Raw genomic sequence first — 13,827 nt, 5'->3', positions numbered from 1 at the left:
AGGAACACTAAGCAATGTCATGAAGATCGTTAGGATACAGATTCAAGCTATATGATCACCAGAAAACAACAGTGGAATACAGGAATATGCAGCCTCCCTCCTAGTCTGTCATGCAATGCCAGAGTATGTGCTAGATAGAGGCAGGTGCACCATCAAGTGCAGGAGGGGGGGGGGCTGAGGGAGAGATAGAGAGAGAGAGGGAGAGAGGGAGAGAGGGAGAGAGGGAGAGGGAGGGAGAGAGAGAGAGGGAGAGAGAGAGAGAGACAGAGAGAGAGAGAGAGAGAGAGAGAGGGAGAGGAGAGAGGAGAGGAGAGAGAGGGAGAGATCAAGAGAGGGAGGGGAGAGAATGAGAGAGAGCAAGAGAGACAGAGAGGGAGAGAGAAAGAGAGACAGAGTGAGAGAGAGACAGACAGAGAGAGAGAGAGACAGAGAGAGGGAGAGAGACAGACAGAGATAGAGAGAGGGAGAGAGAAGGAGATAGAGAGAGAGAACTTTCTGAATTGTACTGACATATAAGAAGAGGCAGCAGTTGTGTACTGTGAAAGACCAACTAAGTCAGATCCATATGTCAAGTAATTTGAGCGGAAGCACTTTAAGTAGATCAGCTGGATAAAAGGTGACAAAACATCCCAGTATGTACCACCCCCTCCATGTGGGAACTGGAACGGCATCTCTCCTAGACCTCATGTCCTCCATGGAAATGAAATATCATATCAGAAATAATTGGAGATGATCCCTGCACCCCTGAAAGGATTAGGCAGTGGCAGATAACAAAGACCTACATTTAGGACATACCTCTCAACTGTTCAGATTTTCACAAAATGTCCATATTTTTGCCTCTGATTTTTTGGTTTATTCCTCATAAAATATGCGATTTTCTAGCAAGTCATGGTGGATTTAAATCACTAAATAATGACAGACATCCGAGTTTCAGACTTCATGTCCTTCAGAAAATACATAAAAATCTATTATTCCAGTCACTTTCTAAGTTTATAAGAACAATATTTAAAATCTGTCCCTATTTGTGGGTCTTTGTCTCCACATTACTTTTGGTTTTGTCCAGATTTTTTGTGCTGAGAGGTTGAGAGGTATGATTTAGGATGACTATGCCCCACTCAGTCCTCCAAGGAAAACCTCAGGTGCTGAACCTCATGCCATTTGTGAAGGGAACCTTCCACTGGTCTCATGTGGAACCTCTTTCCATTGTTCTATTTTTTAATTAATTAAAACAGCAGATGAAAGATTTTCTTATCAGTGGTTATAGATGGAAATCTCCCTGCAAGGGATAGAAAGGAATTGGTGGGAGTGATAATGGTGTATGTTAGTGCAATCAACATGAGACATCAGATAGTGCATCATCACAGGTACACTTCTGTCCATGGCCATGGCAGCTTCAGGAAAATTATGTAAAACATTGATTGGTAGAAAGGATAAAGCCAAACATAGGATCCATCAAGGAAGGTTCTTAATGGCAGAGCTACTTCTATGTGCAGCAAAGTGATCCTGCCTTTCTGTTAGGTCTTAGTCAAAGGATGGCAATCACAACAATACTGTTATATAGATTGTCATTTTTCTGAGTAGTAATCCATTGTATGTTGAGATGTTATCACTCACAATACTCTGAAGACATAAATACACATCATGAAAGGTACTAGACTGCAAAATGTGAAATCGGGGTTCAAATCCCATTTGCCCACATTTTAATACTGACTAATAGAAGTAAAGTCTTTATCTTTAGGGGGCCACACTGGAAAATTGTGCATTTCATTTCCAAATGATGAAATGACATTTCTGAATTACAAAAAAAAGTTTGTGATCACCGAATGCCTAATGCATATTTATTATTCCATACCACATTATACCATACCATATCATAACATACTATGCTATACCACACCATACTATATATACCATACCACACCATACCATATCATGCCATACCATACCATAATATAATGTACCATACCATAGCTTACCATACCATATCATACCTTACCATACCATAGCACACACTATAACATATCATATCATATTATACCATACCATAACATACCATAGAATACCATACCACACCATATCATACATACCATACCATAACATACCATGCCATATCATACCATACCAAACTATATCATACCACAATACACCATACCATAGCATACCATATCATACCAAATCATACTGGGTCTACCTGAAAAGGCCAAAATGCCATATTACTGAACATGAAATGACTGAGCCGACATCACCAAAACTTTAGTTTCATGAACTACCAGAATGCTGAAGGCTTTCACAGGGTAAATAACCAGATGGCAACAAGGGGAACTTGTCCTCTTCCCCACTGTAGTGTGATCCCAGAGTTTGTATGTTTAGTTAGGGGGGTTTGGGGGTGCATCTCTCCACATTGGGGACTGTGGGTTTGAAGTAGTGCGGTGTGTTTCATTGTAAGATGGTGTCCAATTGGATACTTACCACGTGAAATCTTTTGGCATTCCAGTTGTTCATGAAACTGAAGTTTCAGCAATGTTGTCTCATTTATTTCATCTTTGGTAATGTGGGGTTTTGTTCTTTTGAAGTAGACCCATCATACTATACCATATCATATCATACCATATAATATCATACCATACCATACCATAACATATCATACCATACCATGCCATGCCACACCATACCACACCATACGGAACCATTCCATACCACACCATACCATATAATACCATACCACATCATACCATACATAACACACTATAACATGCCATGCCATATCGTACCATACCACACCACACCACACCATACCATACCATGCCATGCTACGGCAAAACAAACCGCATCATACCATAATATACCATACCATAACATGCCATATCATACCATAGCACACCACACCATACCATACCATACCATGCTATGACATACCATATTATACCATACCATATCATACAATACCACACTGTTCCATACCATATCATACCATACCATATCATACCATACAATAACATGCCATGCCATACCATACCACACCATACCATATCATACCATGCTATGCTATACCATATTATACCATACCATATCATGCAATATCACACGGTTCCATACCATATCATACCATACAATAACATGCCATGCCATACCATACCACACCATACCATATCATACCATACTATACCACACCATACCATACCATACCATACTACACTGAACTATATTAGCCTTTATTCAACATTGTGTTTTATGACACAGGAGTAAAATAAATAGCTATTACATCTTTAGTAGTTACAATGGAATGCTGATTTTATTCAGAAAACAGAGAAGAATGAGGTTATAAAACAGAATTCATTACTATGCATATTAGATCTCTTTAGAAAAAAAATTAGTTTCAAGAATTTTAAAGAAAACAAGCAAAAAATGTAGGTCACATAGAAATGACAGAGCTTCAAAAGCAATTGGAAACATCCTTTTAAGAAAATGCTAGTAACATTTCAGTTCATAATAATTACCTGCTCAAAACATCCTTTCAGAAAATAAAGACATAAAAATAAAACGTTCTTGAGTTGTTAAACCTGCATGTATAATATATGTTAAAAATCTGCAGCCGATGGCTTCTTTTTCTGAATTACTCACCTTAACTAGCTCCATGACCAGGTATAGTTCAGTTGGGGTGTCCATCTCTTCAATCAAAAGGACAATATTTGGATGTTTTACCCTTCTTAGGATTGATACTTCATTCTGTATCATATGTTCCTATAATGAGAAAAATAACTTAAAATAATATAGTAGCAGTGAATGGCATATATTGTTGAACAGTGCTAGCACGCTCTTAAAAGAGATACATTTACCTACAGTAAACCAGAGATAAATTAAGACTCCAAAGCCTCTCATACAAGTTCAGGACCCATTTTGTTTAATATTAATATGTTAACCAGGATTCTCTGAATAACTACCACTTACAGTGCAAGTCCCTGATTCTTCAAATTGACTGCAGCCCTTTCCCTGAGATGCAGTGACCATGTAGGTGGTTATACATAGGTTCATAGGTTCATACTAGGCTATCTGCCCTAGGGCATTTGTAAGCCTAGCCAGAGTGTGTTTGGCTTTTGCCACCCATTTTAAATGTTTTACTATGCCCTTTTTCGAGGTTAGTTTACTGTGCCTCTGTTTAGCAGTGACACAGAAGTGATACCCGGGGTAAACCTACGATCTCCCATCCACTCGTCAAGATTTCTTTTGAAGAGAGTCAGTGAGGGACTCTACCTAACTTGGACTGGGATTCTATTCCAGAGTGAAGGGAGCCTCTGGGTTATGAATCTGTCCCTCCAGCATGTCCTATTTATTTCAGTGCTGAGGTTCAAGTCCCTCAAGCACGTAGCTCGATGGGATTTGGATTTTCTGAGGTGCAGCATGTCCATTAATTCCGGGTTGGACATGGCTTTATACGTCAGGCACAGATTGCCTCTAAGCAGGCGGTATGCAACAGAGTAGAGCTGGAGTTTCTTTAACCGGGCAGCATATGGCATCTGTTTGAGCCCTTTGATTCTCTTGGTGAGGTACTTTTGGGGTCTTTCCAGTTGCTGCAGGTGTCGGGTAAGGTACATCCCAAAAGGGGCATTGTATTCAATTATGGGCCTGATGAGGGATGAGTAAAGAGGCACAATGACCTCCCTTGATCTAGATGTGAATCCCTTCATGATTAGGTGGGCTATATAGAAGGTTTTTCTAACCACTTTGGCCACGTGGTTGTCAAATGAGAGACTGCTATCAACTTGGGTCCCCAGGTCCCTAATTACTTCTTCCGTACTTAATGGATTACCGCCTATGTTGTAATTTGTGGGCACTTTGTTTTTGCCAAAGGGGATGACTATACACTTTTTTGGCGTTTAGCTTGAGGCCATGGCTCTGGCACCAGTTATCTGTTTCTATGAGACCCTTTTGGAGGATGCTTGTGTCAGCTGGAGAGTCAATTATGGCGCCCAGTTTGCAGTCATCTGCGAACTTGGTCAGTCACAGTCCTCCCGTGTTGGCCTGTATCTCTGAGAAATATACGCCGAACACGAGAGGTCCCGGGACTGAGCCTTGTGGGACGCCACTTGTAACTGGTTTGGAGTCTGACATGGCTCCAGCAATTCTGACCATGTGGGTTCAGTCCTTGAGCCAGTTTGCAACCCATCTAGTGACATAGGGGTTTATATTTAAGCTGGATAGCTTATCTATGATGCCCGAGTGGGGTATTGTATCGAAGGCTTTTGCGAGGTCCAGGTAGGCTGTGTGGACCACCTTCCCCTCGTCAATGGCCTTGGTGACTGTTTCAAAGAAATCAACCAGGTTTAAGAGGCAGGATCTGCCCTTAACAAAGCCGAGCTGGGTAGGATCCAGTGTCTGTAGGTCCCCAATATCTTTATTTATGAGTTCCATGATGATCCACTCCATAGCTTTGCAGACCAAGCTACTCAGGCTTATAGGGCAATAGTTTCCAGGATCCGTTGAGGCACCACCTTTGTGGAGAGGGACCACTGCTGCTGTACGCCATTCTTTGGGTAGATATCCTGTAGTAAGGCTGAGATTGAACAGTAGCTTTATGTTGGGGTTTAGCTCTTCTTGGAGTTCATGTAGGACGCAGCCCAGGACACCGTCTGGTCCCATTGATGCTGTGTTTTTTGCTTTGGAGTGGGCGGCTCTCACCTGAGCATCTGAGATGTCAGGGGGGCAGCACTCTGCTGGGATAGATAATTGCTCTTTTGGGGGGAGGGGGAGGAGAAGTTTGCTCTGAACCTGTCATCCAGGATGTTGGCAATGTCTGTGGGTTCAGTGTATTTTTTGTCATTTTGGACTAACTCTGAGCATATCTGGGAGTTTCCACCCAGGTTCCTAACATAACTAAAGAAAGCCTTGTGATTATCTTTAGTGTCTTGTGCAATTTTTCTCTCGAAGCTGGCCTTAGATGATTTTATGAGTGTCCGTAGTTTTTTGCTACTACTGATCAGAGATGCCTTCCCTTTTAGGGATTTTGCTCTATCATGCAGTAGCTTCCTCCTTCTATTGTATAGTTTGTTTATGGCTGGGGTCCACCAGACAGGATTCCTGCCTTTGGGGGATTGGGTCTTGGTTTTATTTTGGATTGCATGATCCATGCATTCCTGAAGGTGTTCATAGAATGCATTTATAAAGGATTCTGCAGTCTGGGCCGTATTTTCCACAGGCCCGGGGGCTTTGAAGGATTCCACCTCAGTTTTGAGGAGTGTGAAGTTTGCTTTAGAGAAGTTTTTCACTGTGGTTTTCTGGGCAGGGGGTTGGGTTGGGATGTGGATATCCAGTGAGATTAATTTATGGTCTGATCTTACCAGTGAGGGATACACTTCTGGTCTGGAGCATAGAGTCCCCATGTTGGTGATGATCAGGTCCAGTATGTTTTCCTCTCTTGTGGGAGTGGTGACAAGTTGTTCCATAGCATTTGAGTTTATAAATTCTAGGAACCTTTGGGCTAGGGTGTTGGAGCTAGAGTAATGCTCCCAGTCTATGTTTGGGTAGTTGAAGTCGCCCAATATAATGGTGTTTGAGGAGACGTTCATATTTTCCAGTGTTCTCAGGAAGGTTGAGTGAGGTTCCTGGGTTTGGGAGGGTGGTCTGTAGCAGGCTATAAACTGGAAGGCAGTTTTACCCACTGTTAGTTGCACATGGATAGTTTCTGATGCTTCGTGCTGTGCCACCAACCTGGAGGTGTGGGTATCTTTGACGAATATTGATACTCCCCCTCCTTTTGTGGTTCGGTCTGAGTTTTGGGGCTGAAAAGTATGGTATGAGGTATAACCTGGTAGTGCTGGGGTGCTCTCGGGAGCCTTGAACCAGGTGTCTGTTACTGCACAGATATCGATGCTCTCCATGCTGAGGAGAGTTTCGAGTGCGTGCATCTTGAGGTTTAGACTTCTGGCATTGAGTAGCATTACCCTTAGTTTCTTTTCCCTTGTGATACCTATGGAGGTGGGTTTGTCTTTTGAGCTTTGCCTAAAAAAGGCACTATGGGGGTGGCAAGAGCCTTTGCCAATATCTGAAAGCCCAGAGGTGACAGGTGCAAGCCATCCCTAGCAAAACAATATGGCTTGTCGAGCATGTCATCCCAGGCTGACAGGCATTGGATCCCCTTTAAATGACACCAATACTTAAGTCAATTGTTGAAATTGATCATCTTGTCTTCATATTGTGGCATCATTCTTGGTGAGGGTAGGATGCTACTCAAGGTCAGGGTCATACCGGCCTGGGCTACATGCTCAGAGAGCTCCTCTATGTCTCTTTTCAGGTAGTCCAGGGAGGTACATCTCAGGTCATTCACACCAGCATGGACCATGACTGAGACATATTTGTACTTGCCTTGGAGTGACCTGAGTGCTTGTGTTATGTGGTGGATCCTAGCGCCCGACAGGCAGCTCACCGTGACCTTCTCCTTATTCAGCCTGGTGAGCGGGACGTCAGTGTGCCTGACGATAGACTCCCTATTACAAGTGTATCAGGTGTGTTGTTTAGCCTTAAGGGCTGTGACTGTTCGGCACACTGGCTTTGTGAGCTATGTGTTGCACGTGTTTTGTTTTGGGGTAGCGGTTGCTTGGGTGTCTGCTTTGGAGGTCTCTGCTACTTAGGCAGATTTTTATTTAGAGCCTCCGAGTATGTTTTTGTGTGTTTATGTGTTTGGTTTGCTGTTGTAGTAGGTCTATGTGAGACTGGAATTGTTGATAGAAGGCAGAGGAGGTCTCTGTGCATGTGTGTTGGGGTGAGGTGAAGTCCTCCACAGAAATAAAAAAACAAAGTAATTTTTGCAGATTTGCAAAAGTGTCCCTTACGTCTGCCTTGTAGTAAATATTCAGGCTTGCAAAACGTGTTAGAAACAACATGAAATCTGCAGCATGACAGAGTGATGAGACCCATATCTCATGCATCTGAAATGTGCCTGATTTTACCTCATATTTTGGCTTTTTCCTCATAAAATTTCTGATTTTCTGGTAAATCACTGATGATTATAGTGAATTAATAATATCATTCATTAGAGTTTAATGTTCTTATTGTTTACAATTTTGCATCTTTGACCCACCCCCATTATTTTTGAATTTTAAATTGATTGTAAGGGTGCATATATTTATATGCAATTCTGCAGTTTTGTTACCGAATCAGTGATTTCAAAGGCGATAAAAGTTAAATTAACTGAGGGAACAGTAAAAAAGCAGAGGATAGAAAAACATGTTTTTTAACAAAGCCTTACAGTAGCAAGGGTTAAAAAGTAAAGAAGATGGGGATGTGAACGTTATGGATCTGTTTTCATTTGTGTCAAATTACCTTGGACTTGTATTCATGAAGTACACTCCATTTAGTCGTTCTTTCAATGTTGCAGCAATAAATCGGCATGCTAAAGATCACGTAATTACTCATACTGAAAAGACCTACAATCTGTCAAGAGCTATCATCATCATCATCTTTCGGCTTTTCCCGTTGACGCAGATATTGTAACTGCTGGCAATAAATGTCAGGAATGAACACTGTAACAGTGGTATGGGCAAGGTGAGGAACACCCACTGCTTGACTTCATCATATTTCTGCATTGATTCAAACAACTAGGTAGCTGTTTTTCATGTAGTCACAATTAAGACTTCTGTTCAAAATGCATATTTGGTTATCTTTGTGGCAACCCCTGATAAGCAGATGTGTCCACATTTTATGATCTACTCCCAGAGGAAGCATCTCGATGTCTGTCTCTACTGAATTGCTTTTAGCTACCCGTGTTTGAATCCCTTATAAGTCTCAAGTATCACACATTTTGAAAAATTCCATATATCATCTCCCATTCATTTTTTTCAATAATAGTGTCCCACCTAGTTCCAACATGCACCCACTTTTTATTCTTTGAGTTTGACAATGGCTCTAATAGAAAACATAGCAAAAGAAAATGCATACTCCTTGACTATGTCATCTTTAATGTGAACTGTTCCAGCACCAGTAAGAAAGATGACTTGATTAGGCCTTCATAAACTGATCCTGTAAAAAAAACTTGCAATAGGTGCTACAGCAACAAAAGGTAAACGGAAGTGTATACACTCTGGCTCATTAATAAATTACTGACTTTAATGTTCTCTTCTGTTAACTAGGTAAGTGAACTGCCTTATCTTGGACCATTCTGAGCTACAACCAGGCCACAAAGGTAGCTAGCTAGCTAGATAGATCTTGCAAACATGGCTTAAGGTTATACTAAGTTAATTATAAGAATAACGAGCAAATGCCATGGCAGCTACATTTATGAAGGTGTAAGGAGGCTTAAAACTGCCCTACAGGCAGCTGTTGATGTCAAGTATAATATGCATCCCCTTGTTTTACATAGGATGAGGTTTCTGAAGCGTAGAGGATAGGTGGAACTTGCTATGTGAGTTAATCACAGACTGTTAGAGCTTAAAGGATGTGTTAGGGCTGTGAGAAAAGGAAAGGGCAAGAAGGTAAATGGTGTCTGGAATATATGATGGCCAGGCTAGGAGAAAAGGAAGATATAGGAAGGTACAAAGTGCCAGCTAGAAATAAAAAATTCAGACCCAGTAAATAAGCATGTCTTTTCTTGTAGATGACTGCAAACTGAGCGCCATAGTAGAAAGTACATCGGACACAGATATCCTTCAGAGGGGTCTCACGGAAACTGATAACTGGTGCCAGAGCCATGGCCTGAAGTTAAATGCCAAAAAATGTATAGTCATACCCTTCGGGAAAAACAAGGTAACCCCAAGCTACCATATAGGTGGCAATCCATTAAGCACAGAAGAGGTTATCAGGGACCTGGGGACCCAGGTTGACAGTGGCCTTTCTTTTGACACTCACATTGCTAAAGTGGTTAGAAAGACCTTCTACATTGCCCACCTGATCATGAAGGGATTCACATCCAGATCAAGTGAGGTCATTGTTCCCCTGTACTCTTCACTTATCAGACCAATGATCGAGTACAATGCCCCATTCGGGATGTATCTCACCCGACACCTGCAGCAATTGGAGAGACCCCAAAAGTTCCTCACCAAAAGGATAAAGGGACTCCAAAATCTGTCATATGCTGCCAGACTGAAGAAACTCCAGCTCTATTCAGTCGCATACCATCTGCTCAGAGGTGACATGTGCCTGACATACAAGGCCATGTCCAACCAGGAATTAATGGACATGCTCCACCTCAAAAAATCCAAATCCACCAAAACCACTAGAGCAAGCGACTTAAACCTTAGCACGGATATAAATAGGACATGCTGGAGGGATAGATTTGTCACCCAGAGACTCCCTATGCTGTGGAATAAAATCCTGGTCCATGTGAGGCAGAGCACCTCGCTGGCTCTGTTCAAGAGAAATCTTGACCGGTGGATGGGAGATCGTAGGTTTACCCAGGGAATCATCTCTGTGTCACTGCTGGACAGAGGCACAACAAACTAATGGGCACAGTATTTCTTAACATAAGGGGTGGCGTAAGCCACAAAACTTCGGGCTAGGCTTATAAATGCCTTAGGGCAGATAGCCTAGTATAAACCTATGAACCTACGAACCTATGAACTTGTGACCTCATCTCTCCTGGAAAAGTCCACACCCTTTTTATTATGCTAGAAGGACTTGCATTCATTGGAACAGATGACATTTTTCAAACTGCTTTTCTTTGTTACTAATGTTTATGTTCACCCACAATATTTCCCTATTTGTTTTTGGGAGAGGTCTTTAGTTGGAACATATATTCTCCCAGATATTACATCCCTGTGATCAACACTCAGGCCACACTTGTTAGTGGCAGGCCTATCCCCAAAAGCCTGCACTGTGATACGTAAGAGAAGTTATGATTAAAGTATGGACTCCATCTGAGGCATTGGCAGGACACATCCTTACCCGCTACAGACTGGACTGGCAGTTTTGACTGAGTGCTCATCTTCAGCATTATTTCACATGCCCTGCAATGATGACCAACTGAAATGTATAAGCAGAGGTGCATTTTTTTCAGTTTTTGAATAGAGGAGTACAGAATGATTACAGCTCTCAAGATTCCATATCCAGGTTGTGGAACATAATGTGGTAGAAATGTGCAAAATGTGGCAGAAATGGGCAAAATGTCAAATGTTTACCAACAGCACACAGGATGGTTAAAGTTCTTTTGAAGAATGAATATGACTCAGTATTATTTATCATAGATATCCATTGTCACGGATCCTTTCAGTGTAGAGCAAAGAGGGACCTGGACTTTTTTAGACTCAAAATTAGAAATGATTTTTGTGCGACTGTGAGGAAATCACTTAAACAGGCAGTGCTTTGGGGCCTCCACTGAAAAATGGGTTTCAGCCCAGTTTGGCAAATTAGTTAACAAAGCATGGAAATAGGCAGGATCTCCCCTATACGGAACTCTGAGACCTACTACATGACAACGACTTTGGTTCTTTATGGCAGACATGTAGTCATAGTCAGCACCAATGGATAATACAGATCCCCCCACCCACCAGTATGCCATTAGTGAGTTCCCTTTACCGTGATCCAGTCAGGAGCATCAGGATTGGTGTCATTGGTGTGGAAGCTGTGTCACATCACTCTCTGTGAGGGCTGCTTCTATAGGTTACATTTAGTGGGCCCAGTCCTCCGCTATGTCAGATGAATCATCTGCTACTAAAGACTGTCACTTTTAAGTAACATTAGGTCAGTGCATGCAGATGTTATGGGACAGATGTCTGGAAACATTTTAATCTTCTTCATTTAAGTATTTCTACTACCATCTCCCAAGCCTGATTCTATAAAATGAGGTTTTAGTGCAATTTCCAAAAGTGATAATTTTAACAGAGTTAAACTGCCATAAGAAGAATCCAGTTATTTTTGCAGCATCAGCTTATATTTTCTGGCAGCAAGGGAACTTGGGGGTGTACAGTTTAATACAAGTACACCATACCAGCAAACAAAGAGGTAAACAGAAATGCTCATAAAACAGCAAATCCTCTTGTGTAGTTCCACAGAGTCAAGTCGAATTCATGCTTCCAAAATGCAAAACTTTAAATCTAGATCATTTGAACAGCTGAATTTATTGACTAAATCACAAAAAAATAAAAAGACTGTTAAGTGCTTTCGTCCCTAAACAACAAGCAAGGGGACTTCATCAGGAACCTTAGCTTGTTGTTGAGAGATGAAAGCGCTTAACAGTCTTTTTTGTGATTTAGTCAATAAATTCAGTTGTTCAAATGATCTGGATTTAAAGTTTTGCATTTTGGAAGCATGAATTCGACTTGACTCTGTGGAACTACACAAGAGGTTTTGCTGTTTTATGAGTTTAATACAATATCTATAAACCTAAAAGAAGTGTCTCCTATTGTTATCACAATTGCCACTTCTCCACTTGTCACGCAGATGACGATACTGCTGCACTATCAACAGAAGCTTGTACTGTACTGAGCACACTAGTACTATACTGAACACAATGTTTTCCCAGTTCGGTATCCAGCCTGCTGAAACACAAACACTGCTGCCAGGATAAGGTAAACAGAGCCTGCTGCCATAATACATTAGTGATTGAGGTTTATCAATTTACATAGTAACATTTTACAAAACCTCCTGTTATTGGGTAACTTTGTTGAAAATCAGTGAGGCATGTTAAAAGGGCATACTGAATCATAACAACATCCTAGTGCTTTCACAAAACACTTTTGTCAAGCAGACCTAAATTGCTAGTGTAAGAAATAAATGGCTGTATTTTTCAATATGCCTTCTGCAGTCTGCAATAATCTATTTACTTTTTAACCAAATAAACACTATACGTATGTCCTTTTTTGTAGAGGTAACCCAGCAGCGTGGTCTACACAGTTTGCAAACAGCAACAGGGGAAATGAAGTTGACATGTACATTGTACAGCCTGTTAGCCGCTCCCAGCCTTAAACCGCTGAGCTAAAATATCATACTCTAGCCAGCACAAAGGAAGAAAACTACTGTACTATGTATCTAAAAAAGAGACTTATGGACTGGTCTGCTGGAAATGAGGCATTGGTGCCTACACAATGTTTCAGCATTCTCGGACTTGAAAATCTACGTTATGGACATTCCCGACTTGGTTCAGCAAAGTTCAGCCTGAGACAAAATCGCTCACATGCTGCCAAGTTTGGAGTTGCCTGTTTCCTGCCAAGTAGGCTGTGCATACTTCAAGTAGTAAAATTAAGCTGTCATGCTGAAGTAAGAGTGTGTATGTGCTGTTTATTCTATTAAGCAATGCTTTATAAACAACTATTTTTTTTCTTAGCAGCAGTAGTTTGTGCTGAAATGTTGGTATAAGAAAGGTTCTGTAAAGCACACAGCAAGACAGTCAGTGCTGATATTTGCATATCATTTAGTCAGCACAGTTTGTGGAGGACTCTTCATCTGTTCTTTTTTTTCACTTCAGTGGGAAAGTTTCTGTGCCAGTGTTCTTGGAATTCAGCTGCCTTAATTATAGGACTAATTTTTATTTATTTCCAATTCAAGCACTTTGACTGCTTGCCAGAACTGAGTACTTAAAAGACTTGCTTGTTGAGAATTTGTGCTAACAAAGAACATGCAAATTCCTGATTTTTAACAATTTGCTTCCATTTTGCTAAATGTTAGTCTCTTAAACATAGATTTTTTTTTCTCTTCTTTTATCCCCATTCCCTGGCATCCATAAACCCTCCCCTATGATGTGATCGGCCCGTTTGTTCTCTCCTTATAGTAACAGCCAATCACAAGAGGTTGTTATTCAGATAGCCATCAGGCTTTTATCAGATGTTTATCATCCTAGATCTCTACCAGAGCTTCCACTAGTACCTGACATGTTTGTTATGTACATGAGGACCTGCAACATCT

The 13,827-nt window shown here is 41.3% G+C and overlaps 1 protein-coding gene across 5 annotated transcripts in view; it reads right to left on the bottom strand.

Moving 5' to 3' along the window:
• The window catches only part of DCLK1 (doublecortin like kinase 1), a 2,564,464-nt gene that overhangs the window by 265,536 nt on the left and 2,285,101 nt on the right, over nucleotides 1–13,827 (bottom strand). For all 5 annotated transcript variants that reach the window (XM_044073374.1, XM_044073373.1, XM_044073375.1 and 2 more), the window contains exon 10: nucleotides 3,622–3,741. In XM_044073374.1, the coding sequence (XP_043929309.1) occupies nucleotides 3,622–3,741 (120 nt within the window). The remainder of the gene's footprint in view (nucleotides 1–3,621; nucleotides 3,742–13,827) is intronic.

Source organism: Protopterus annectens, chromosome 5.part1 (assembly GCF_019279795.1).
Source record: "Protopterus annectens isolate FY-2018-M chromosome 5.part1, PAN1.0, whole genome shotgun sequence".
Classification (NCBI taxonomy): domain Eukaryota; kingdom Metazoa; phylum Chordata; order Ceratodontiformes; family Protopteridae; genus Protopterus; species Protopterus annectens.
Note: the sequence above shows the minus strand (reverse complement) of the source record. Positions and strands in the feature narration are given on the sequence as shown.